Source organism: Onychostoma macrolepis, chromosome 18 (assembly GCF_012432095.1).
Source record: "Onychostoma macrolepis isolate SWU-2019 chromosome 18, ASM1243209v1, whole genome shotgun sequence".
In the NCBI taxonomy this organism is placed as follows: Eukaryota; Metazoa; Chordata; class Actinopteri; order Cypriniformes; family Cyprinidae; genus Onychostoma; species Onychostoma macrolepis.
The window spans coordinates 15,326,748-15,350,052 of record NC_081172.1 but is presented as its reverse complement, the minus strand read 5'-3'; the positions used below and the strand labels follow the sequence as shown (position 1 = coordinate 15,350,052).

The window sequence follows — 23,305 nt, the reverse complement described above, 5'->3', positions numbered from 1 at the left end:
TGTTGAACGGCCTTGGCCTGCTTTCTGTACTGCCGAGAACTGCTGGGCACAGTCCTCGACAGTGACGCCGAACAGTCCAGCCTGGGAGACAAGAGCATCGAGAAAGCACACTATGGTTACATGCTCACAACAAATGCATAAACCATCCACAAACGCAGCTTCAGCATGCTGGGTGCCCAGACACTGAAGACAACGATCGTGACTGCTGACTGAGGATAGGAAACGACCGCAACCAAGAGGACACGGCCGGAACGGAGTCTTTAAAAAGACGTGAACTGATCATGATTTGCTCTTTTACAAAATCTGCTCTTTTAGTTGAAATGCCCAGGGGAATCACTGCAGACAGGGACACCGCTGATCGCACTGTGACGCCAACCAGAACAACTTACAGACAGATTGATGAATGGCTTTGTGGAGATCAACATGTTTATCCACTCGGCTCTGAAGCAAAAATCTGAAGAGTGGATGCACCTGTCGCCTATTTATACCCGTATGCAAGGGGAGTGGTTCAGGTATGCAAAATCCACTAGCCAATATTCATTGGCGTTTTCTCTTAAAGTCAGAGATGATTGGGGCTCCCAAGTGAATCTCCATAATGTCGTCACTCGACATAAATTGTAGTGACCGACAGATAGGGAACTGGGTGAAACTGGGTGTTGTGGTCAGATGAGACCAAAATCGAGATCTTTGGCATCAACTCAACTCGCTGTGTTTGGAGGAGGAGGAATGCTACCTGTGACCCCAAGAACACCATCCCCACCGTCAAACATGGAGGTGGAAACATTATGCTTTGGTGGGGTTTTCTGCTAAGGGGACAGGACAACTGCACCGCATCAAAGGGACGATGGACGGGGCCATGTACCGTCAGGGCCAGGGCATTGAAAATGGGTCGTGGATGGGTATTCCAGCATGATAATGACCCAAAACACACAGCCAAGGAGTGGCTCAAGAAGAAGCACATTAAGGTCCTGAAGAGTGGTCTAGCCAGTCTACAGACCTTAATCCCATGGAAAATCTGTGGTGGGAGCTGAAGGTTCGAGTTGCCAAACGTCAGCCTCGAAACCTTAATGACTTGGAGAGGATCTGCAAAGAAATGTGGGACAAAATCCCTCCTGAGTTGTGTGCAAACCTGGTGGCCAACTACAAGAAACATCTGACCTCTGTGATTGCCAACAAGGGTTTTGCCACCAAGTACTAAGTCATGTTTTGCGAAGGGGTCAAATGCTTATTTGACTCATTAAAATGCAAATAAATTTATAACTTTTTTTAAAATGCATTTTTATGTATTTTTTTTGTTGTTATTCTGTTGTTAAATCTACCATTAAAATTATAGATTGATCATTTCTTTGTCAGTGGGCAAACGTACAAAATCAGCAGGGGATCAAATAATTTTTCCCCCCACTGTATACTATCATTCAAAAGTTTGGGGTCTGTTAGATTTTTTTTTTTCTGTAAGGTTTTTCGTGTTCTCCAAAATGCGTTAAAAACAGTAATATTTTAAATATTATTATTTAAAATAACTATTTTGTATTTGAATGTATATTTTAAAAAGTAATTTATTCCTGTGATGGCAAAGCTGAATTTTCAGCATCATTACTTCAGTCTCCAGTGTCACATGGTCCTTCAGAAATCATTCTAATATGCTCAAGAAACATTCTTATTATTATCAGTGTTAAAAACAGCCATTCTGCTTAGTTTTTGTGGAAACCATGATAGGTTTTCATATTGATATTTATTTTTAAAAATTACTGACCCCTAACTCTTGAAGGGTATTGCATGTAGAAATTTACATTTAACCTTATTTAACCATAAATATTTAACATATTTAACCTTATTGTAAAATTTTACCACAAAGTTTGATTTTGTTTTTAATGCCTTCATCCATTGCTAGACTTTATGTACAAGTTAACTAGACATAAAGACTTGTTTAGTTGACCTTGCGCACTCATTTGAGGTGAGAAATGATCTTTTTATCTTTTTGTTTATTTCTCTCACATTCACACACTCGATCACACAATGTCTCATTAGTGTGACTGTGAAGTCTTGGCCCTCAGTATTGTAGGTCAGATCTGATGTCATTTTAATGTGGCACAAATCCGTAGGCCATCATTGACCAAGCAGTACTTTCTTTCCAAGTTTACATGAGCAAGTCCAACTATAATAGCCCAACGAATGATAAACTGTTAAACTGCCAAACAATCATGGGTTTAGTGTTGGTTTTAGTCTATTAAATACTTTATTACTCTTTAGAAGCAGTTGACTATTCTTATATGGACGGTACATGAAAATAAGACGTTGTGTCATCTACACATTGGAATTTATGGTCACACCAAACAGGAGCATGATTACTGCTGCCCTCTGGTGGTGTGACCGTTCTATGACCAGAGCTGGCCCATCAGCCCAATTATGGAAACTATGTTGGGAATGTAGAGCGATGCTCCAAAATGATCCAGTAAATCAGTCCTCGAGTCTGTAAGCAATCGCTTTCTCACAGTGTTAAGGGTCGCTTTTCATCTTTGATTTGCATTGAAATACAAGCCAGGCTGTCTTGTTACATTAAGGTCTTGAATGTTAAATGGCCAGTGCTGAATAAAACATGAATTAGTAAGAGGTTTCCTGGAGTGATGATACTTGAACCGTCTGGTTGGTTTGGCTTTGCTTTCTATTTAGTGGCCGCTAATCAATGTTGTTCAAGTGTAAAGTGTCGAAATAGATGCATTTGTTCATATTCAAATTAGCATTATGTTTTAGATGCCTTTTTTTAAGTTAGAGCAAATTTCCACTTTGCAGGATATGTTGACTACAAAACCACTAGAATGTGGATTCAGTCCAATACCAATGGCACCAGTGTATCAGTTCTGAAATGTAATTGGTGACTCTGCTGTGCTGTTGCTGTGGTTGTTCCACCATTGAATGACACAGATGGTGTTTTAATGTGTTGTTTTGCAGAGGTCAAACTCCAGAGACAGCTGAGCTGAAGTTCCTGCAGAAAGCACAAATGCTTGAAACATACGGCGTGGATCCTCATCCGTGCAAGGTTAGCTGACTCTATCTGACGCATTTACAGCTTGCATCCAAAAGCTATTGTGTAAAACCAAGTGCCCTTTTATAATGTCAGAATGTTCAGGAAACACAGAAAAGATTCCCATTTAGATGCTGCAAATCTCTAGAAGCCACAAGTCACATATAAAAAAAGTTTAATTACTTAGTTCCTTTTGATTTATTTAACTACCCACAGTCCTTAAGAGAGATCGAATGATCAAAAGCTGTTCCTTTGCTGTTCATTATCACAGTGTCCATAAAATTTTAAGCAGCACAACTCAGCATATTAGAATGACTTCTGAAAGATGATGTGAACTTGAAGGCTGAAAATTCTGCTTTGCCATCACATGAATAAATTACATTAGAATATATATTAAAACAGAAACTGTTATTTCAAAATATAATAATATAGTGCGAAATTTCATTTTTTTTCTTTGTTTAAATAAATGGAGCCTTATTGAGCATGAGACTTCTTTCAGAAACATTAAAAATCCTACCACTGCACACTTTTGACTTGCTTATAAAAGAATGCTTACAGCTACAGACTTAATTTAGTTCATGAACTTATAGTCAGTAGTTTTGTATATTGTCATGTATAAAATCACTGATATATGTTTCGCTGTTGTTATTTTCGTTACATCTTTGTATATATTCTGCAGATTTATGGAAAATGAATGGGGAAATTGCAGCTTGAACCAAGGCCATTAAAATAGTGTGCTAAGAAACATAGTTCTATAAGTGAGCGTTTTTTGTCTCCAGTTTGTGCCAGTAATCTCAACAGTAAAAGCCCAAAACTGCCCATTTTGCTGCTGAACATTAGATTAAGCAACCCTGAAAACAAAACAAAACTGTGAAGGTTTGATTGTTAAGATCATTCTATATTGTGCTGTATTGAGTCTTCCTGCTCAGTGTCTGCTTGTTGAGAAAGGTAATATGTGGTCCTCCTCTGTCGTTGTTCATCACAGGATGTATCTGGTAACCCGGCTTTCCTCGCCTTCACCCCGTTCGGTTTTGTCGTGCTTCAGGGGAACAAAAGAGTCCATTTCCTCAAGTGGTGAGTGACTAATACTTGCTTCTTTTCCCTACTGAACTTCTGTTGACGTCTTCAGGGCTGAGTAAACACAGACATGCATACACGCATGCATCGTGAAGCTGAAAATAATGAGTCATTCTTGCCTAGCGACGGGCTCTGGGTATACAAGTCACAGCTGGTTTTATTATATTGTATTATACATTCCCAGCCAAAAGGGCCCGACCATCTGCCTCTTTCTGAACTGTTAGAGCAGACAGGTGTCCAATTATCCTTCACCAGCTCTCCATCCAGAGGGCATGTTTAAAGTCATCCGGACACAACAAGTCTGTGAGGTCTGGCCATGCAAAGAAAAGAGAAATGCATAAAATACTGAACTATTGTGCTGCCTGTTTTTGTTTCAGTGTCACAGGGTTTTGTTATATGTGGTTCAATCTGTAGTGTATGTTTGAAACACACGTAAAGAAAGAGTGAAGAAAAAGTGCAATTGTGCAATCTGTGTTTATTTGTGAAACAGAATATGGCAATTTATAGTTTTTTTTCGTGACACACTGAAAAAATGGCTTGTTCATTGTAATTAATTAATATGAGCTCATGTAATTCAGTTTGTAAACATTTTGTCAACTAATTTGTTTGATTTAATGCATTTGTAATGAGACTTACATATACAATACATAATTAACAATACATAATTATGTCATTTTCTTCTGTGACATCATTGTCTCTCTGTGTGTGTGTGTGTGTGTGTGTGTGTATATATGTATATATATATATATATATATATATATATATATATTGTGCATGTATGTATTATTGAGTGTGTGTGTATATATGTGGGTCAGTGACAAAAAGGGGTTGGCAAGATGAGAAATTCAAAAATATTTTAAAAACTTTTTAAAGCATGCATCAGGTATTTTAAAATGTACACAGCATGTTTATGTTGATTTTATGTAATTAAAAATTACATTTCTACCATTTTTTACAAAAGTTAAGACTGAATGTACATGAAAATGTCAAATGGTGTAACCACAAAAGAATGAGAAATATTAAATATTTTATCCACCTAAACGGCATGTAAGCTTACTCATAGAAATAAATAAGTCATTTTAAATTGTCACACGAAAATAGATTTTATTAAAGTTATCTCTAAATGTAAATTTTAATGCGTTTTTGCAATATTTGGCAGGACATATGCTGAAAACACCTGTTTTCTAAATAATCTTTGACAAATTATGTAAAAAAATTTAAAACCATATTATTATACTAAACTAGATGATTACATTTTATTCCACATTAATTTTCCTGTATATAATTATATTTTAATGAAAAATACTGGTTACGCCAATTGACAAAAACCAGTTACACCACCTGACCATGTTGCTTCTACAGCCAAAGGCCATTGTTTGTTGAAGTCAACAAGTTCAGCTGAAGTGCTTTTTTCCAATGAAAAAATAAATAAATCTAGCAACACAAAATTATCATAGTGATAAAAAGTGAACTCGTGTCTCATATTACAGTTAAGAAACAATATCTGACAATAAATCATCAGAGTGATGAACAGTGAACTCATGTCTTGTATTGTAATATAAATTTTGTTAAACAGGCATTATCATGGACACCTATGTAAGTACATGACCTTGGTGGGAATATTTCAAATGTAATTTTTAAAGTTAATACTCATTTTTATAATGATGAATTATCAGTGTATTCCTGAGGTCATACCATTTGACATGTATACCTAAGAATACCTGACCATACCCTAAAAATGTTAAATTATTATTATAATTTGCATGCAGCAGTTAGTATCACCAGAGGTCCTTCTCTGTGATATAATTTCCTGTCACATGATCTTCTTGCAAAAATATTAACAAAATGGCTCCTTGAATGGTGGTTAACACTCAAGGAATTTGGCTTGACTCCCATAACTCCCCAAATTAATTATAATATTCAGAACCATGATGCTCCATTTACTTTTATTTACTATTAAATAGTACTAATGTAAGATTATGCCAAACTAGCTGATCTGGTGTTTTATTGAGAATTTCACCTTTTTTAAACAAGATCAATTATTTGGTACAAAGTTTTTAAGGTTACACCACATTGACATTTTTGCCATAATCCCACAAATATTCCCTCAAAATGAATTAAAACCAGACATTTTAGACTTGGTCCACAAAGAATAGAATGTATGCAATTAATTTGCACATTTATTTTGAAATTTTAACCCTTTTAAATTTAATTAAACCATATGGACACAAAAAAAGTAGCGTCACATCCAATGTTCCCTCTAATTTTTTTTCTTGCTGAGCAAAGCTTTTCTCTATTGGGCAGACATTTCAGCCACCTGAGCAAAAACATTCTTTATACCAGACCTGTACAGCACACACACAAAAAAGTGTGTAACTTTTAACTTTAATGTGCTATTTCTATTTGATTTGACCCTTGATGTGACTAAATGATGCACATTTTAGGTTATCTGAGAAAACATTTTTACAGTACAATACACTGCCGTTCAAAAGTTTGGGATCAGTACATTTTTTTTAAAGAAGTTTCTTAGGCTCCTCAAGGCTGTATCTATTTGATAAAAAATACTGAATATTATTTCACAAAATAATATTGTGAAATATTATTGCAATTTTAAATAAAAATGTTCTATTTGAATATACTTTAACATATAATTTATTCCTGTGAAGCAAAGCTGAATTTTCAGTGTCACATGATCCTTCAGAAATCATTCTAATATGCTAATTTATAATAAATGTTGGAAAAAGTTTGGAAATATTGGAAATATTTTTTGGGACCTGTGATACTTTTCAGGATTCTTTGAGAAATAAAAAGTTAAAAAGAACAGTTGTTCAAAATAGAAATTTTGTGTTACAATATACACTACTATTCAAAAGTTTGGGGTCAGTCAATTTTTTCTTTCTTATTTATTTATTTTTATTCAGCAAGGATGTGTTAAATGGATAAAGAGCGATAACAAAGACTTATATTGTTAGAAAATATTTATATTTTTAATTAATGCTGTTCTTTTTAACTTTTTATAACACTGATTATAAATCAGAATATTAGAATGATTTCTGAAGGATCATGTGACACTGAAGACTGGAGTAATGATGCTGAAAATTCAGCTTTGCTTTACAGGAATACACTATATTTTAAAATATATTAAAATAGAAAACTAATATTAGAAATTGCAATAGCCTAAGAGTTCACAATATTACTGGTTTTATTTTTCTGTATTTTGATCAAATAAATACAGCCTTGATGAGCATAAGTGACTCCATTAAAAAACAAGGTCAATTATTTATTAGGTTTATAATATAGGCCGAATATAATATAATATATATCAAAACAACTGAAGCATTTAAACTGACAAAAGATAATAGAAAACAAACTGAAGCATTTAAACTGAGATCTGTAAGTTAAATATATGAAGTACAGTTTGCACAATACACCTGTGTGTGACTGTAAATGTCTCAGAGTTTTGTTACCGTTCTGTTAATCATCCGCTATTTCCAGCACTTAACGTTAATCAAGCCACTCTTCTTTAATACATGAGGACGTTTTATTTCACATGTCACGGTGTTTGCGTTACCTCTCGATTTGAGCTATTTCATCCGCAACCATTGAAGTATTCGGTTTCTACAGCAACTCATTTGGCGCACACCATTCTCTTTCTATGAAACTTGTACACCGCATTCACCGGTTCTAACGCTATAGCGGCACCAGCTCTATAGCGGTTTACCCGAGCATTGCAATTCTTACGTTTTAACTAGAATACAATCAAATGGCTTTCCCAACTCATTTTAGCTTGTGCGCGGCACATTATTTCTCTGCGCGGCTGCGGTGGAAGAAGTGCGCGGCCGCGCGCGCGCAGCTTAGAGGGAACATTGGTCACATCATTGACCCATATATGTATGTATGTACCATACATGGTATATCAAATAATACATATAAAACATGTTGATATCCATCTTTCGATAGATAGATAGAACAACATGGACAATGATGTTACATTTAAATATAACAATTTTCATGTGTTATTCATGTAGTCTTTCTCTATACATAGATAATCATTTATTTCTTTATTTATATACAGTTATGTGTACAATTTACTACTTATGTATAAACTACATATAATATTCACTTTTTACAACATTTGTGTGTATGTATTCTAAATTTATACAAATTATAATATCTTAATATATGCATTCTGCTTCCACTTGAACAGGAACGAGGTGACCAAACTGAAGTTTGAGGGAAAGACATTCCATATATATGCAAATCAGAAGGAGGTGAGAACACTAAATATGCCAACATTGATGAAGTCAAAGATAATTACAATATACCAAATTGCCTTATGATTATGACACAATCTGTGAAACTTTAATAACTCCCTTCAACGACAGTGCCGCACTTGTGCACCTTTAATGACTTCTTGTTATGCACAGGACAAAAAGATCATCTTGACATACTTTGCACCAACTCCAGAGGCCTGCAAGCACCTTTGGAAATGCGGTGTTGAAAATCAAGCCTTCTACAAGTGAGTTTTTGCACTGCTCCTTCCTTCGAGATGAAAATATTTGTTTGGTTAGACAGGTGTGATGCTTCTGAAAGGGCAAATGCACAATAAACAAGTTCCAGAAATAATTAGTCCCTTTTTGGCTCTTCCTAATTGCAAACACTGTCATTTCGTCTCTCCAGAGCATGATATTTAAGATTGGTAAATAAGCTGACTAATAACTAATAATGCAAGACACTTCTGCAAGTGTCTGGACACCTACATCTAGATGTCGTCACTGTTTTTACCTCGCGGGGGTCATCTAATGGAACAGCCACGTGTGGAGAATGACCTTTACCGCGCGAGCAATGAGAGATGCGTTCTGCTAGCTCCTCCGGAGGGATGTCCGTGCGCATTTCAGTCACGGTTGATTGTACGTGTCCTTGGCCACGCCATGGGAAGTGTTTAAAGTGACGTGCAGCTTGAGGCAGACCGCAGTATTTCAGGTTTCTAAAAGGAGAGCCCAGTTTCATAACACGGCGAGTCACCGCTGGCTTTTGTCTCTGTTTTATGATGAACGATTTTGGCTGACTGAGGTGACATCTTTGGAACGAGAGTCTGTTTCAGCGCTCATCATGAAGTGTGGGAAAGCTCAATTTAGGTGAAGGGAATGGTGTAATCACTGATTTGGCAAGGCATCTTATCAAAACTGAATCTACATGGTATTCCAAGTCTGACTGAATTCATTCCGCTGGGGCAAAGAGAAATTTGTAGCTGTAGTTAAAGTCCCCTAGAGAAGCGGAATTTGTGGCAGGTGAAGGCAGATGATAATTGAAAAGTGGGTTTTATGATTCACATAAAGGCCGTCTTTGGGGAAGGAGATTCCACACCTGGTGATGAAAAGCCTGAATCAAATGTTCACCAGAGACCGTCTGAGTCAGAACACTCAAGCTCAACCTGAGGTTTCAGTCACTAGGAGGGTTAGATAGAAAATATGTACTAGCTTTAGAAACCAAACATTTTGAGCATGTCAGTGGGGTAGGTGATATGACAAAATCTGACTTAATAAAATCTAAATAGTTAATTTTATTTAATTGTAATGTGATATAATGTTGTTTTGCGTGGAGTTCAACAAACTTATTTCTATCATGACAACTCTCAGAGGGTTTAGCATGGTAATGTACATGACAATGTTAATGTGTTTGGTCTTGACGGAATAGATCTGCTGCTGTTGCTGCTGTGGCAGATCAAGTACCGAGACTTGCTACTGCCAATACATCCATAACATGCTGCTGTGAGCATGTAAGAAATACTGCTGCTGCACATATATATGAAATAACCCCCATATGTAGCATCTATGTATAGCAGATCTATACAGGTGGAGCTGGGGAAGGTGAAGGGTTTCTGAAGCACGCTGCAACTGCTACAGCAAGCACTAGCCAAGTATTTGAATGTTGAGCAGCAAGCTCACTGACTGCTGATACATAAAGAACCAATCAGCTGCGCCATGTGATAATTATGTCATATTGAGTTAGACCTATCATACTGCGCCATCTAGAGTTTCATGACAGAACTTTGGAGATGTATTTATTAAATACTTTTTAAAATAATGTTAAGTAAATAATGTATAAAGTATTTCTGAATGGAATTAATTCAATTCAATTTAAAAGTAGTTTATCATATTTAGGTAATTTCCTTTTTTATTTTGGAAGTTTATGAATGCAAACTAAGAAATACGATTATTCATAAGAGTCGATAAATGTAAAGCAGCTGTTTGCACAAATGCCTGACAGATTCATGTAATTTTTGAGTTAAAAACAAAAGATTGTAAAATTTATGCTGGAAATTTTAAAGAAATTCTGAATTATGATCGGATGAGTGGTATTTGAAGTCATACATTGTAGCTACTGTAATATACACAAACCTGTGTCCACATCAATTAAATGTTAATTTAATTTGACAACATTTGCAAATAAAATTTCAACATTTCTTACATAAATAATATAGCAAATACTGTAATATTCTACCATAGTATAGAAGAATTGAGTATCTTTTTCTTAAATATTTTAATTTGGGGAAAGTTTTACTTCATTACATTTTAAAATCTAACATCATAGTTCATAATTTCACCATACAGTAGCAATGTCTGATTTGTGAACAAGCTGATTATTTTCAATAAACCTGTTGAATTGATCCACTTGTAACACTTAGGTACATTAATTACCAAGTACTTTTGTTATTTATTTAATTTTTATTTTTTTTAGGGTATCTGAACATGTACACCAAGTACTTGTTTGTGTATATCGTCCACCACTGCATAGAACTCTAAATACAGATTCATAAAATGAATCTAAAAAAAATTCTAAAGAATCTGATAACAGCAATGTCATATTTTTGCTTAAAAGAGTTAAGAGAAATGATTCTTAATTCAGACTGTGTAGTTTTGAAATACCGAGTTGTGTTATCCTTTTTGTTTGACTTCTAGTTTCATACAAATGTGTTTTTTGTGCATGTCCAGAGCTTAATCATTCCTCTCTGTCCCTCGTCAGGCTGGAGAAGTCGAGCCAGGTTCGTACGGTGTCCAGCAGTAACCTGTTCTTCAAGGGGAGTCGTTTCCGCTACAGGTAAGTGTGGACAGACAGACAGACACAGCACGGGTCACTGCCGATGGACCGCCACAGCCTCAGGGGTCCCTGCTCCAAAAACAGCCTGCTGTCCTCATCACGGTCACATAGAGGTGACTGCTTTGGAGCCAATGCACCACAACCTGCAGCGGATGGAGCTGTTCACACAGGCCACCTTTTAGACACAGACGCTTACTTAATAACTGCAATTGTAACAGATGAATGGAGCCATCGGGGCAATTAAACAAACAGCACGATCAATTATTATAGTGGGCTCTCAGGCTCAAACACCTCATTAGGAAATTGATAACAGTTATTTTCTCACTCCTATGTAAGGAGACAGGCAGGATTTTAAGGCATTAAAGGACTCCGCTGAGAGGTTTTGTTTAAAGAGAAGTAGTTCAGTCACAGCCTGAGAGGCAGAGATTGAGTTAAGAGAGGGGACTCGATAAGGTTAATCTAATTCCTGAGCTTCATGGACTCTAGTAGCAGTGGTCACCATTCCTCACAGTCACAGGGATCACAATTCCCACCGAAATGCCAGCGGTTTGAACGTGGCTGGAAAGCGTAGCTATTTTATCCTCAGTGGTTGAGCTGTTTTCTTTTGGCATATACAGTGTGCAGGTATTTTATAATCTAGTGTAATGTAATGTGATAAAATATAGAATATTTTTGTTTTTGGTTACACTATAAATACAAGGAGAATTTTATATATTTGTTTTAAATATATTTTATTTTGTGGTTATAGTATGAATGCAAGGAGAATGTTAGATACTTGTTTTAGATATATTTGAGATATTTCTGAAATAATCAAATAAAGTATAATATTATATTATATAAATTTTAGTCTTTGGTTACAGTATAAATGCATGGAGAATTTTAGATATTTGTTTGAGATATATTTTAGATATTTCTGATATAATATAATATATAATATTTTCATTTTTGGTTACAGTATAAATGCAAGGAGAATTTTAGATATTTGTTTTAGATATATTTCAGATATTTCTGATATAATAAAAAAATAATATAATATAAATTGTATTTATTGGTTACAGTGTAAATGCAAGGAGAATTTTAGATATTTGTTTTAGATATTTCTGATATAATATAATATTATATAATATAATACATCAATTTTAGTTTTTGGTTACAAATAAAGAACAAGGTTTTCTTTGGTCTACTTAAAGAGATTTTTATGTATCTTTTTAGTTACATATTTATGGGTAATTAATTTGATAAGGGAAATTATGCCAAAATATTTCACTCTAGCAGGGGGAACTGGGCACGTCAGTTGTTTTTTGTTTAATTTCAGTGGAAGAGTAGCCAAAGAGGTAATGGAGCAGAGTGCAAAAATTAAACGGGAACCTCCAGAAATACACAGGTATGCATGAGTGCGGATCTGTTAACTTTATAATTGTTCACACTGGGTCACATTCTTTTGGTTTTGTCTATTTTGTATGCATGCGTGCATGTCCAGTAAGACGTAGTCTGATGTCTGTAGTCATAGGACGTACTGTAATGTGATAAATGGGTCTGTTGATACAGTACTGTATGTGGTCACAGGGCTGGCTTGGTGCCCAGCAGAAGCTGTCCATCCATCACACATGGGCCGCGGCTGAGCAGTGTCCCGCGGACCCGCCGGAGAGCCGTACACATATCCATCATGGAAGGTGAGAGTCCAGTTCAACCCATTAACCTGAGTTCAGCTCTACGCTGAAACCCTGAAACCACAGGCAGAGCACTAAATGTCAAGGCACTGAATGGTTTGTAATATCATCAAAATGCTGTAGAAAATGGCCAACTTATAATACAGCAACATATCATTTATAAAAAGAGGGCAATTTATGCTAAGATGACAATATAATTTAAAGGCACTCAAGAAGTCAAGAAAACTATAACACTTCCAATGAAAGTTATTCTTGGGAATATTTTAGCATGTTTTTGTAACTTAATGTCTTAGATATTTGTGTTGCAACCAGTGTTTTTTTTTTTTACTATGTATGTATGTGTGTGTGAGTGTTTTGTTGTGTAGTAGCATATATAATATAATGTTTTATTTCAGTTTTTAAAAATTAATAGTTTCATTCTATTTACAATTATTTTTTATATAAAAATAATGAATTATACTTTTTTGCCTTTTGTGTATTTGTGCTTTTGAAAGTATACAGTATGTGCATAATTATTATTGTTTAGTTGATATTCTGATCATAATTTTTTTCCAAGCAGATTTTATCAATTCCAAACCACATCAATCTTAATAACTGCTAATAATTTTGTATTTAATCCTTTATAAGTGATATATATATTTGTCCATGAAGACTGGAAGTGAAAATCTCCTTATATTCAGGTGTGCATAATTATTAAGCAGGTTTTCTTTATAGAGAAAATGACCCAAAAAGAGATTTACCTTAAAAAATATTAAATGCCCATGAGGAATTGGTAAAATGTGCTTGGAATAAAAATATAATCAGAAAATCAACTTGCATAATAATTATGCACACACTGTATATTTTATGTAAAAGGTATAATATATTAAGTAAAAAAGTATTCATCATTAGATTGATATTTTTTCATAAATTAATATAATTTTAAAAATAAATTATAATTTCTATTTCATATATGTATATGTGTGTATGTGTGTGTGTGTGTAATTAAAATAGTATTTTTCTTTAATATAATTTAAAAAAAATGAATATAATTTTTATTTCCTAAAAATATTTTACTTATACATTTATTTAACATATATATTAGAGAGCGAGAGAGAGAAAGAGAGATAATTATTTCTTTATTTTATTTATTTATACGTACACACGCCCTAACCAAAGTTCACAAGTTGACCGCATGCAGTAATATGAGGCTGAACCGGCCGTCACTCAGAGGAGTGGAGATGCAGGTGCTCCTGTCAGTCACAACACTCTATTTCTGTGCCAGCTGTGTACAGTCAGTACGAACACTTCCCTGTTGCACCAGCTGTGCCATCTTGTCCCACCCATCCAAGGCTTACCGGTGTCCTCTGTCCACCCCTTCATTTCTGGGTCTCATCTAATGAGCCCGACTGTTAGACTAGCATCACAACAGAGCACTGCCCTCCTGCCCTCTCTCAACATGAGTCTAGATAGACAGCGTAGTTAAATCTCTGGTCACTGTATGCTCTCTGTGATTCAACACAGAAAAAGACCATCTTAAAGATGTTGTGAAGAGCTCTTGTCTGTAGTGCGATCGGCTCAGAGAGCTGGGGAGGATAAAGTCAACTATTCTGCATGTGCTGACTGAGAGTCTTCAAGGAGTATTAATACCCTCCTCTGAAAATAGACAGGAGCTTTCTCGCCATTTAAGTCACTGGCTGTAGAAGGGAGGAGGAGGTGAGAGGCCTGGGTGGGGTAGGATTGGCCACCGCCGTCTTGGGTGCCTACTCTGCCGTTTACCAGCACAGCCAAGCCTTTACCCAGCAGCCCACGGTGGAAATAGGGCACCGGTAACCACTAAAGAAGTCCGGCAGCTGCAGACGTTCGCTTTTCGGAGATAAACATGGTGAAGTGCCTAATCCGCATCACCACCCGGGTGAACGTCCACCTGCGCATGATCAACCACTGCTATCGGGATGTAAAGGTCCGGGTGCTGAGTTTGGGGCCTCGTATGCTGGGAAAGGCCCTGGGCGTGCTGCCCCTTTACCCAGCCCTCACGGGCCAGCAGGACCAGCTGCGGGCATCACCTTTGCCCATGACTTCACCATCTTACGCAGTGCCCACCACAGCTTTAGGTAAAGTCTAATGTGTGTTTGCTTGTGCACCAGATTGATTTTTAGTATTATTAGGTTTTACTGAATGTATTTTTCAGTAAGATGTATTTTATTTCTGCTTTGGTTTGATGAAATCGGATTAGGTGGGTTAGAATAGAAAGAGGCAGGTAATGGAGTTTCTGTTGGTGTTGCTGTGATGGTGTTTGTTGTCAGTTAAAAAAGCTCTTTGAGATGTGAAGTGATTTAATTCTAAAGAACATGCATTGACGCTCAAACGTTTGGGGTCAGTAAGATTTTCTTTTTAAAGAGATGGATGCTTTTAATGAGCAAGGATGCATTAAACTGATCAAAAGTGACAGTGAAGGCATTTGAGCTTTCTGTTCATAAAAGAAAATTATTAAAAATATTAAGCAGCAAAAGTTTTTTCAACTTCATGAGTATTAAATCAGCATATAAAAGCGATTTTTGAAGAATTATGTGACACTGAAGACAGTTTTGCCATCGTAAGACTAAATTACATTTTGAAATATATTAAAATAGAAATGTTATTTTAAATTGTAGTTACGTATTTCACAATATTACTGTTTACTGTATTGAATACATGCAGCATTGTTGAGCATATTTTCATTCAAAAACATTACAAATCTTACCGCCCCTAAACAATACTGTATATTTTATTTTAATTATTTGGGTAAGTTGCAAAGAGAAGTTGGAATTATCATTTGAATTATATGCATTTTCTATACATAAAAATGCAGACAAACACAATCATAGTCTTGTTTGGATTGTGAACCTACAGGCTAATGTTATCTTTAAAGAGCAATTGAAGTCAATCAATGAGATGTGTGGATTGAAGATAAGAAATGTTTGGTTATTGACAGAATCAATAATAAGGTTCTTCATATGTCCTGATCATAATTAATAGTGCATGTTAGAAGCTTGAAAGCTGTAGAACCATTCTTGGCAAGGGAGGCAGTGCCTCCTCAAAATATTGGATGAGAAAAAAAAATTGTGGTACAAAAATAAAACAACTTACAAAATATAACATTGAAAAGTGTATTCACTCGTTTTTTCTAAAGAAACTGTCCAACAGCAATACCAGCAGGTAAAGCTACAACAGGAGTCCGCGTCTCTCTTGCCTCCCCTGAGCCCATTGAGTTTTAATAGACCCCCTAAGCATGCCGTGAGTTTGGTAGAGCGTAATTGAGAATGAATGGCGGAAAGTCACATGAGAGGAGGCAATGCCTCCATTATGATATAATTGGATATGACTGCTTATGATCGGCTGTGATTCGTGCATGCAAAAAATCCCGCCTCTTGTGTTCGTCAATCAGTCTGAATGAACAATATAATGTCATTAATAGGAAGACTAATTAAAAGAAGTAAACAACTCACACACTTCGATATAACCACTTCGTAACGTCAAAATAAGACTTGAAATGGTATGAAAACATGATCTGTGGTAGTTTTTAGTGCGTAATCGGCTTGGTGAAATTTAAAGTAAATCTCAGTGCCTGTGACCAATATTTCACCGAGCTTTGATGACTGATGATCCAAAAAATTCAAAAATAGTTCAAAGTTAACTATTAAAAAGAATAGCTGAACATAAGTTCACAAATAAAATCTATTGTTTAAATTGTTACTGCCTTGAGTTATTATTTTGGAATAAATTTGGAGATTCATACTTGGTTTTAAAAAATAGAAAACTGATTACATAGTTAATGTAAAAACATAAAATATAATTGTTTTTTGTTTGTTTTTATTCTTCTGATAGTGTAAGTAATGTTTGTTAACCAAGAAAATGTGATTGGGACGTGTATTTACAAAAAATAAATGTTTGATGATTTTGCTTCTGCATTTTAGAACACTGCACACCACTGATTCCTGGGTATTCATTAATCCACAATCTGCAAGTGTAAGACATACAGTGCTGTTACTAATCTTTCAAGGAGTTGCCATCCTGCAAACATCACAACAAGAAGACAGTGTGAAATGCAGCTGAAAAAAAAAACTGCAGGAGTTGCAGAAATGCGCAGCATGTTTGAAGGACTGCAGCCTGAAACTAAAACCTGATTCCAGCTGTGAAGCATGGTGAGAGAAGGATGATAATATCAGGGTAGCCGTTCATCACCTGAAGCTCGGTGATACAAGACGACGTAGTTTCAATACAGAAGTAATTCACCTGTGGAACTGCTTTCACAGAAGAAATTGTGCTCTCAGTCCAGTCATCAATTCTATGGATGCACTATGATGTGACATGAGCTGAAGAGAGCGTTTAACACAAAGAACACCAGATATATGACCTGAAGAGTTAAAGAAACCGTTCAAATAGTTAAACAATTTTAAAGGGATTTCCAAACTACCGTACTAATAGATGGAAGCTATTACTGCTAAAGAAGATTTAACAGTCAGTTAATGTTCACATTTTACTGTCTGGTCTGTAAATGTTTAAACAGCGCTTTCAGTATTGGCGAATACAAGTAAAGTAGATTACTTTGTTATTTTAACTTAGTTTTGAGAGCAGTGCACATTTTTATGAATTATTAATGCAGAAGTACAGGTAAATACAAAGGCTTCGCAAGTTTTTCTTACAACCGTATGCTCATAGTTCAAGTAAAACCTGAGCTGTTAAATTCCAGGGTTCTTTAAACTCAGATAAATGAGAGCTGAGTTCAGCTTTATGCACTAAAGCAGACGTGCTTTCATGTGTGACCATTTTTCTCTTTGGCAGGATGTTTAATATTGTGAATGAGAGGCCTTTGGTTGAGCAGTAAAATGTCACATCGTCAAAAGATGAAATCCTAATCCCTCCACATCAGAATAGAGATGTAACATATCTGCAATGACGCGCTCAAGAATCTAATGCTCAGTAAAACTCGTATGCTTCTCTGCTTTGGGTTCCTAGAGGAAAAGGGTATGCGAGAACTGAGGCGCAAGGATTTATGCATGATTTGCAGCATCCTCACTTTGTGGCCTCTGTGGTCACTTACTGTGACGAATCCTCTTAACATCATGGTGTTAAAGTTATGTTTAAGAACAGAAATATACATCCCTTCTCAGATGGATTCTGTATATCATGTAACTTCTGTACTGCATTATAATAGAAAGGCATTAAATAGGTTTTGTGATACCAGTCTAAGTTAGTAGCTATTTAAGATTGTGTGCTATATATACATGTGCATGTCATATAGTGAGGTCTAGTCCTTTGGATTGACCGTGTGCTGCTAATTGTTACAACACCTCAGTAAGTTGGCTGTTTGCCTGTCAATACGTGTGATTCCCAGGCCTGTGGGGGCTTGAAGTACAGTGTCTATCGGGGCAAACAAGCTGGGAAATGTCTTTTCACATTAGCACTCTGGTCTGCTTTGCTCTGAGCACATTACTGCACTCCAAGCCTATAATTCAGTATTTTGGCCTGTCACCTTCATGAGACCCTTCTAATATTGTCCCTCGAGCACAGTGCACACCTTGTTGTTTTTTCTGTCCTTTGCAATTGCTACTTGTCAGATTGCATGAAATGAACCCTTTGAGGTCTTGAGCCTTTGAGGCCGGAATAAGACACTGGACACAACTGATTGGATGTTCTTACATAGTTTTAACAAGAAAAATTGAAAAAGTAAATGCTAATGGCTGATATTTTGTTCATCTGCCTACATTTTTGAGTGCAACACTCAAATTTCAAAATCATATCATCAACCGATGCATATAATCAATTTTCTGCCCTACATTTTTTGTTTTCTTTCAAAAATCCTTTGCACTCGAATATACGTCAGAATATATAAAAGATCTGCCATTTGGTCAACTCAATCACGCAGTCACCTGTCAAAGAAAGGTCAAACCCCTCCTGCTGGGAGAAGCATTTAGATGAATATGTAAATAGCAAAATAAACACCAAAAATGGCAGTGGTAAGAAGACAGTCAAGACACGTCATATTTATTTAGTGCTTTATACAATAGATTGCTTTAAAGGGGTGGTTTACTGGTTTTTTTCTAGGCTTGATTGTGTTTATGGGGTGCAGTCTAACATGTGTTCATGCTTCATTTTTTTAAAAACGCATTATTTTTCATATAATTTACCTTTATTCCACACCGCTCTGTCCCTTCTCTGACAAACGCCTCGATTACTTCCTGTTTTTATGAAGCCCCTCCCTCAGAAATAGGTGATGGGCTCTGATTGGTTAGCTGGCTCAGTGTGTTGTGATTCACTAAACCGCCGAGCGTGCGTCTAAATGTCCCGCCCCTCAGCTCAGCGGCATGTGCTCCGGTTGTATTGTAAACAATGATTTATAACAATATAGAAACGTCTATATTGCTTATCAATTTGAGCCCGATTGAGACGCAGAGGATATTAGTGAAGAGGATCGCGCAGAACCTGTGCAAGCACGGCTCTTAATGGTATGTTTGTTTGTTTGTTGTCTCATACTTTTAGATATGCTGTTATTATGCTACTATTAGCTTTTAATATACGGTTTTATTCTGATTAAAGCTTTAATACAGTACGGCAACTGCACACACGTCCATGTATAACGCTTCTCGTTGTTATGTGAAAATGGAGCTGATCTGACGATCTGAATGAGAGAGAGAGAGAGAGAGAGAGAGAGAGATGCAGAGTTTGTGCAGAGCAGGGCGACACGAGGAACAGTATTAAGAACCGCTGCTTTAGAACATTGGTTTTGAAACTTGTGAATCCATTAGAATCGTTAGAAGACAGAATCGCGATTCATATATGAATAGATTTTTACGTGCACCCCTAGTTTTCTCTTCCTCTTCTCTAAAGCAGCACAGCATGGCCTCGCCCCCTTCCATGTTCCCGAGGGCAGGGTTTATCTGGGTCAGTGACGTATCAGACCCGGGAAGTAGTTCGTTGTAGTCCCTTACCAGCCGTTTTTGTAGGCATTAAACTTCCAGAATTTTAAAAGACGATATCTCTGTTTGCATTGAACTTTCAGCGCTGCAACTTTGCAGATGTTGTTTATGCTCAAACAGCAACATTACACACTAACTAACATTAAAAAAGTGAAATTGCAATAAACCACCCCTTTAAAGCAAGAAACTTTGCAGTATCGCAGTTTTACTCGTGGATGTCTGACCTAGACGGACTGAATGGAGGAAATGAACCAGAGAAGATTTCCAAATCAAAGAAGGAGGAGCACCAGAGCACACCTACCTAGCACAATCACCACGGATCAATGGTAGTTCTAAGGAGCGAACTTTTCCAGCTTTGGCGAACGGTTTAGGATTCTTGAAACAAACCTGATTGTTCAAAATTACGTCACACCAGTTGAAAAAAACAAAGTTCTAGAGTGTCTAGACTAGATCGTGGCTAGGCCAAATAGGAAATTTGTTCTCATTTTTTCAAATTATTTTGTATTGTAATCGTTGCATGTTTGGACTACTCATTTGATGTACTGCTTTTCGCATACTAGGTAGCCTATAAATTTTGTCCGGACCTTTAATATTAAACATAGCATGGTATGATTCTTTAGGGTCTTCATGAAATGTCTGCAAAATACTTTGGTTAAAATTCCTCAGTGGTCATGTACTGTAAAACAACACCCTTTTTATCTTATCAAAAAATGGCTCTGTTGACAGCAAGCCGTTTCGTGCATGTCTCTTTAAATGATAATGAGCTACTGCTCACCCCACCCCTCTCTTCTGTTTTTTTGTGTATTTGGTGGTGCATTTCCATCAAAAACAAAACTAATCCACTGTGTCCTCAGTGGCTCTCATGTCGGGAGAAAATGAAAACTCTTATGTTAACTTTTATATCCAACTACAAAACATCCGCATTGCTTATGAGACATTGTTGTTGCTACAGCTGCTCGAGTATGGAGAAAATGGCAGACCGCATACAACTGGCTGAGGGCAGAAATATGCTAATACAGGATAGTTCATCAGTGGCCGTGGGTGGAGCCTGAGCAACATTGATGTCATACTGTTCAGAAAATGTTCAGAAAAAGGCTTGACAATTGAGACTGTTTAGGTTTTTTGGGGATTACAAACAAGGACTGAATGGATTTTTTCATTGTAGGGTGGTGTAACACGCTGCTAAAACACATTTATATACAAACACCATGTACAAGTTTATTTTTCATCTGATGTCCCTTTTAAAAAAAACATTTACACTTGAATAAAGACATCACATATCACGGTAGGGGAGAGTGGGGTAAAGTGAGACATTTTTTACATTTGCTCCCCTCTAAGCGAGCTAAAATGATATATCAGTAAAATTTTCACATTTCCCATTAATTCAGGATGTTTCCTAGCAATGGAAATTATCAGAATGTATTCAGGATAAAGGTCAGTGAAAATATGAGTGTTTTTTAAAAAGTTGTCTTGTGTCTCACTTTACCCCAGCTTAGGGGTAAACTGAGGCAGACCAGAGAAATCAAGGGGGTAAAGTGAACCAGCTGGGGGTAAACTGATCCACTTACTATTTCCACTCTGAAACTACCATAACAACACATGTTGTAACAGTTAGAATCCTGACAGCTAGCTTGACAACCACACATTCCAGAACTAATGTCAGACTAGTAACAGAATCATGGGGATTGGTCAATTAAGCAATTTTTCTTTCTTAACACTTGAAAGTTGCCCTTTGTACACACCGCCCGTCGCTACTACCGATTGGATGGTTTAGTGAGGTCCTCGGATCGGCCCCGCCGGGGCTCCTCGCGGGCCCTGGCGGAGCGCCGAGAAGATGATCAAACTTGACTATCTAGAGGAAGTAAAAGTCATAACAAGGTTTCCGTAGGTGAACCTGCGGAAGGATCATTACAGCAGTGTCGGGACAAGGCCGGACCCAAAAACGGTTTTCAAACCCACGGTCCCTGCAGGGTTGCCGGGCCATTCAGGGTACCCGCCCAGGGAACGTGTCAGATCCGATACCTTTGCCGAATCATTGCATCAGTTAGGATGACGTCCGATACCTTTGCCGCAGCATCGCATTAGTTGATCCTTCTACAGGTTCTCGTCCGATACCTTTGCCGCATCCTTGTTACGCTTTTTCCAGGCTCAACGAGCCAGTGTTTTGCGGTCTCTGTCACCCGATACCTTTGCCGCTTCATCGCAATCATGTTGCCTTGTTAGGCTTTTTTTCAGGCTCGACAAGCCAGTGTTTTGCGGTCTCTGCCACCTCACGTCCGATACCTTTGCCGCATCCTCATGGCAATCGTGTTGCCTTTGTCACGCTTTTTTCCAGGCTCGACGAGCCGGTGTTACGACTTTTCTTCGGGTTAGAGGTTTTTAACCCGACCGGGTGGGCGGGGAGGACCGCACCGGAGCCCCCGGCCTCCCCCTCTCCACCGCCGCCACGCACTCCAGCATCTTTCTTTCACTCAAAACGTCAAAAAGATTAAACTTAACTTGTGCCTCATGTCTCACTTTACCCCACCACTACATTTTAGAAAAAAAACGATCTCTCTTAGCAATTTAGGCTAATCTTCAGCTCGCATCATCACATGGTTTTATATGTTGGTAGTTCATCAACATGTATGATATAAGTTTTTCTACCTGAATCAATTTGCTTTGGCACAACAGTTGATTAAGTTGACAGCAAGAAAATTTACTTTTACATGCAAAAAAAATATTTGTGTGAAAAAAAACATGCTTACCACAGCACCATGAGGTCCACTCCTTCATGGCCAAGGGGAAATGGGAGGGGCTTGAAAACATAATGGTCATATGACCACAAATGTGTTCCGTTGCCTAGATACAGGGGGTGTCTCACATTACCCGATGTCTCACATTACCCCACTCTCCCCTACTGGTCAAATTATGGTACCAAAGAAGCTATTGACATTTTAAAGACAAACTTATGCCGAGTTCACACTGCACTATTTTCAAAGTCGTCTGTTCACCGTTGTTTTCACACTGCATGACTATCTGGGGTAGCATTCAGTTGCTGCTGTGTTCACATTGCACAATGAATCGGCGACAGGAGGTTACACACTGCATGACTTCACAATATCGTCAACAACTCTGTCTGGTCCACAAACTACTTTCACAACCAGTTTGTGAAATCAATTCAATTCACACAGCAGAATTTTGAATGGCCAGAATCCAGATTTAGCATGCCAAATATTTCACGGGCTGATTCTGATCTAATTCTCTCAGATCGCATCTTTGATAATTCACACTGTGTGATTGTCACTCACGTGAACGAGCACCCATTTGCCTCAGATTTCGGGCATTTGTTGGCATTTTTTGCAAAACCTGTCGGCGGCTAAACTCATGCAGTGTGAACTCTGCATTAGACACAACGGTAACCTAGAAAAGCACTAAATGTTTAACCCAGCCTTGATTAAACTTGAGCAAAATTATTGTAAGCAATCACACAAAATCTTATATCTTATAATTCATTA

General features: G+C 37.1%; 1 protein-coding gene across 4 annotated transcripts in view; it reads left to right on the top strand.

Moving 5' to 3' along the window:
• Nucleotides 1–23,305, top strand: part of LOC131523963 (FERM domain-containing protein 5) — a 119,748-nt gene that overhangs the window by 91,750 nt on the left and 4,693 nt on the right. For 3 of the 4 annotated variants that reach the window (XM_058750631.1, XM_058750633.1, XM_058750634.1), the window contains exons 7-13: nt 2,950–3,037; nt 4,008–4,096; nt 8,307–8,370; nt 8,527–8,618; nt 11,126–11,200; nt 12,516–12,584; nt 12,767–12,873. In XM_058750631.1, the coding sequence (XP_058606614.1) occupies nt 2,950–3,037; nt 4,008–4,096; nt 8,307–8,370; nt 8,527–8,618; nt 11,126–11,200; nt 12,516–12,584; nt 12,767–12,873 (584 nt within the window). The remainder of the gene's footprint in view (nt 1–2,949; nt 3,038–4,007; nt 4,097–8,306; nt 8,371–8,526; nt 8,619–11,125; nt 11,201–12,515; nt 12,585–12,766; nt 12,874–23,305) is intronic. The other variant, XM_058750632.1, reaches the window with a different exon arrangement.